Source organism: Chenopodium album, chromosome 15 (assembly GCF_948465745.1).
Source record: "Chenopodium album chromosome 15, dcCheAlbu1.1, whole genome shotgun sequence".
Taxonomy (NCBI): Eukaryota; Viridiplantae; Streptophyta; class Magnoliopsida; order Caryophyllales; family Amaranthaceae; genus Chenopodium; species Chenopodium album.
The window spans coordinates 51,308,361-51,312,682 of NC_137848.1; the positions used below are offsets into that span (position 1 = coordinate 51,308,361).

At 36.9% G+C, this 4,322-nt stretch overlaps 1 protein-coding gene across 1 annotated transcript; it reads left to right on the top strand.

The window, feature by feature from the left end:
- The first annotated feature begins 2,360 nt into the window (after window positions 1-2,360).
- On the top strand, window positions 2,361-4,122 carry LOC145581395 (uncharacterized). Its single transcript, XM_081638409.1, has 3 exons — window positions 2,361-2,647; window positions 2,749-2,986; window positions 3,076-4,122. Exons 1-3 carry the CDS (start codon window positions 2,361-2,363, stop codon window positions 4,120-4,122), a joined length of 1,572 nt encoding a protein of 523 aa, XP_081494535.1.
- The last annotated feature ends 200 nt before the right edge of the window (window positions 4,123-4,322 follow it).

Sequence of the window (4,322 nt, forward strand, 5' to 3'; positions counted from 1 at the left end):
AGGGAGGCTTCATGTAACTTGAATAGCTTAGATGAGAATAAAGTACAGCCTCCACAAGCATCCCTGTTTCATGCCATGGGCCTCCTCCTTGAGAGCTTTGTCACCCAAAACTGCAGCTGAGAATGCGGCTTCACATCCCAATTCAAGTGAGACTAAATTAGTCACTAGAGTTTGCAAGTAATCCAATTAGCAGATACATTTTAAGTCCCACAAAGAAGAGATGGCAATGAATTTATAAGGAAAATATATATAAAAAAGAAACACATTGTATATATATGATGTTTATTGGGTTGGATTGCGAGTGTTTGTAAGACAATAAGGGAAACATGCTCAATGATTCTAAAACAAAAGTTCAAAATAAGCCAGAAAATGCAATATCTAATATTTAAAAGTTACATTAATCAAACCAAAGCAATATGGTTGCTTAGAAGTTGAAGCTTTATGCCGAGAAGCATCAAATAAGTTGCATTCAAAGCGACTCCTCAAACTCTTAGCTTCACCAAAATCTTAATACGAAAAGATCTAAACTCTATCAACAGAACAGGGAGGACTTAGAATGACATACAGAAAAGGATATTGCTGCTAGTCCATCCTATACACATTCCTTCAACATTGTATTAACAAAAGGAAAGAACACTGTAATAACACATTAGGTATAGCCTTGAACAATTTCCCAATCTGCTGGCCCATGGTCCTTGAGCATATTACTTTCAACAATTATCACCATATCCATCGAGGAGACAAATCCTTGTTCAATTCACAACACACAACTAAGAAAAGAACATAACACTAAGATCTTCTTCATAAACTAAACGACTTGACTATTGCTCATTGTCGATTTCAAACATATCCACAATATTTTCTTTCTTAACAGCTACTATTGCTCATTGTCAAAAGGCAATGAAGAGCTCTTCTCAGATAAAACTAGAAAACATGAAATCACGGCTTAAAATCATAACACAACCCAGAAATGTTGGAGCATCGACTGCTAATCAAATAGTTATAAAGGGCAATCAGAAGCACAAGTTATAAAGGGCAATCAGAAGCAGAAGCAACACTATGATTACCTTTTTGAAGAATTTCATTACCATTTTACTGCACTGATAGCATCACAGTAGGCAGCAAGACAGCGACAACGAATACCAGGATGAATTAGGGTTTGATTAAGGAATTCCAGACGATTTGAAATCGATAAGTGATTTAATTGGGATTTTCCGGGGAAGGAGGGGTAGCGCCGTCACGGGGACGAGGATTGCGCCGGTGGAGGAGATGATGGTGGACCAATGGGGTGGTGGACTGGTGGGCAGGTTGATTTTTTTTTTTTTTTTTTAAATAAGTATTTAAAAATTAAAAACTAATTATGGTTAATGTTTTCATTTAAAAATAATTATTACATTTGGTACTGGTAACTAATACAACAAGGTTACCAATGATGTTAATAATCACCATGATTTCATTTGAATTAAACTTTTTAAAAAGTTTGATGTTAATAATCAGAATTTTCTAAATTTTTATGCAATTTAAAAAGCATCATTAAAACATCATGTAGTCATTCTCAGGCATAACAAAAGCACAAGTTGTTAACACTATGATTACATAGCATGTTATATAGCATGAGCTAAAGAGACATGCAATGGGAGAGGTAGTAGCCTAGTAGGACTTCTGTCAAATGCAAAAATGGAAACAAGCCTAAAGGCTAAAGCCATAGCTCAATTATTGCAAAATAATATTCTGAAGTCATCTCATACACGCGAAAAATGAATTACGGAATATAAGACTAATTAGTTAATCAAAATGGATCAACCCACCCCATGACTCGTAATTTAATTAAGTTAAATGACTTGTAATTAATAAATGAACATTTTAACACAGGACATAACACATAATATGCAGAATTATGAAGTCACAAGAAAGAATAAAAAGGTTTAATAGTTAAGACTAATCCAGATGATTACCAAGTCAATTCACAGCACAAAAACATCACATATAATCAGCTTGATAGTGAAACATATAATTAGCTAAAGAGTATTTCAAGTTTTCATCGCAAAACAAGTGATGAAATGTTAGTTATACAACATTAATAAAGGAATAATTACTGGTTGATAGAGTATAAAACATAATCCTTAACCTTAACCATCAACTTAAGCTTTTGGTTGAGATGCAAAGACGGATCATGAGGGTGGCTAGCCTAGGCCATGGCCCATCCCATGATCCAGAAAACGTATAAAACAATTTAGTTGCATGGATATTTTTTGGTTGAGATAACATTAATTATCTCCTTTCTTTTTATAGCTTCAAATACAAGTTAATCTTACTAAGCACTAAAAAATACACTTTTTGATCAATTGTAGATAAATCGAATGATACACTTTATTCAATTATCATTAGAGAAGGTGAGAGTCCAAGGATGTAGTGATCAACTGAGAAAGTTGGTTATCATAAATTCTGTTCTGATAGCCTCCTTTAATCATGTGCTTTCGGTGTTTAAGGTGCCTTCTACTATATGTGACAGTGTGGATTCTCTTCTTTTGCGCTTCTGGTGGAAGTCGGGAAAGGATTCCAAAGGAATAGCCATGGCTTCTGCGGCGAATGTTCATCTACCTAAGGGGCTGGGGGTTTGGGTGTCCGTCACCTTAGATCCTTCAACGTGGCTTTGCTTGCTAGGCAATCTTGGCTTCTGAGGCAAAATCCCCAACTCCTAGCTTCTCGAGTTCTTTCGGCTAAGTATCCAGGCCTTTTTACTCACAGTCTTGTCATTTCTGTTCCTCGGCCTTCTTGGGGTAGTCGTGTTTTGTTAGAAGGTAGTTTATTGTTATCCAAGGGTGCTGCCTGGAAAGTTGGTTCAGGGAATAGTATTAATATTTTAAATGACTGTTGGCTTCCTAGTGTTAATGTGAAATTTAAGGAGTCGATTCCAGAAGAGACTCGTCCTGTTTACGTTTCAGAGCTTTTTCTTCCCAATTCGTCTCTGTGGAACCCTTCCTTGGTTAGATATCTATTTCCTTCGGTTGTTGCTGATTCTATTCTTGGGTTAGAAAGGCCAACAACGAGGATTTTGATGATTTTATTTACTAGAAATATACTCGGGATGGCTGCTTTTCTACCAAGTCGGCTTACTCTTACATTCTGTCGCAACACTTTGCTTCTGATACTGGTTCAATCCCTCACAGCTGGTGGAAATCCTTGTGGGGCTTACCTATTCTTCCGAAATGGAAGATGTTTGTTTGGAAAATCCTGCATAATGCCCTTCCTACTGTGTCTGTTCTTGCTCTTAAGGGTGTTCTGGTTGATTATGTTTGTGTTTATTGTCATGATTATGAATCAGTGGAGCATTTGTTTCGTGATTGTTCGTTTGCTCGTCAATTGTGGAACAGGATCTCTTGGGGTACTCTTCCCTCTCCTTCTACTCCTTTACCTTTTGATAATTGGTTTCAAGGTGTTATCTCTGGCTATAGTTTGTCCAAGAATTGGTCTGGTCTGGATTATTTTCTGGGGGTCTATTGGGCTATTTGGCTAACCAGGAATAATATGAGATTCCGTTCTGCGGTTTATTCCCCGAGTCATACTTTGGAATTGGCTTCTGTTTGGTGTATGCGAAGTAGAGATGCTCGTCAGGTTTCTACATTCGAGATCGATAAGCCTCCTGGTTTCCCGAGCCCTTCTACTGTCTCTGTCTATGCTCTTTGTGGTGATTTGAATGTCGATTGTGACATTTATATGATTTTTGATGGTGCTTGGGAGAAGGAGAATCATTATGCTGGTACAGGTTGGTGTTTTCATTCCAAGACTTCCCCTCAATGTGTCGGGGGAGGGGCCAGAGCTTGTATGGCTACTTCTGCTCTCCATGCTGAATTGCAAGCATGTCTGTTTGGTCTCCAGCAGGCTCGATTGCGGGGGTTTTCGCAGATTTTGGTTCTTACTGATTGTCTAGTGATTCCAGAGTTAATTCTGCGCCGGAGGAAAGAGGACATATCGGTTGTTTGGATTCTGCAGGAAATTCGTGATATTTTACCATCGTTTGCTACTTGTCTTATTCGTAAGGTTTGCAGGTCTTCGGTTACGGAGGCTCATTCTCTAGCGACTGCAGCTCGTTGTAGAGATTTACTTTGTTTTTCCTTTTAGGTTTTATTTTTATTTTTTTTATTTTTATTTGTCTTTTGTTGTTGCCTCCTTTGTCAAAAAAAAAAAAAAAAAAAAAAAAAAAAAAAAAAAAAAAAAAAAAAAAACTGAGAATCAATTTGTTACTTTTTATACATTTTTTTTGGTTTCTTTAATTATCCTTTACTTGGATTAAAGCATTAAACAACAATGAGGTACAACAT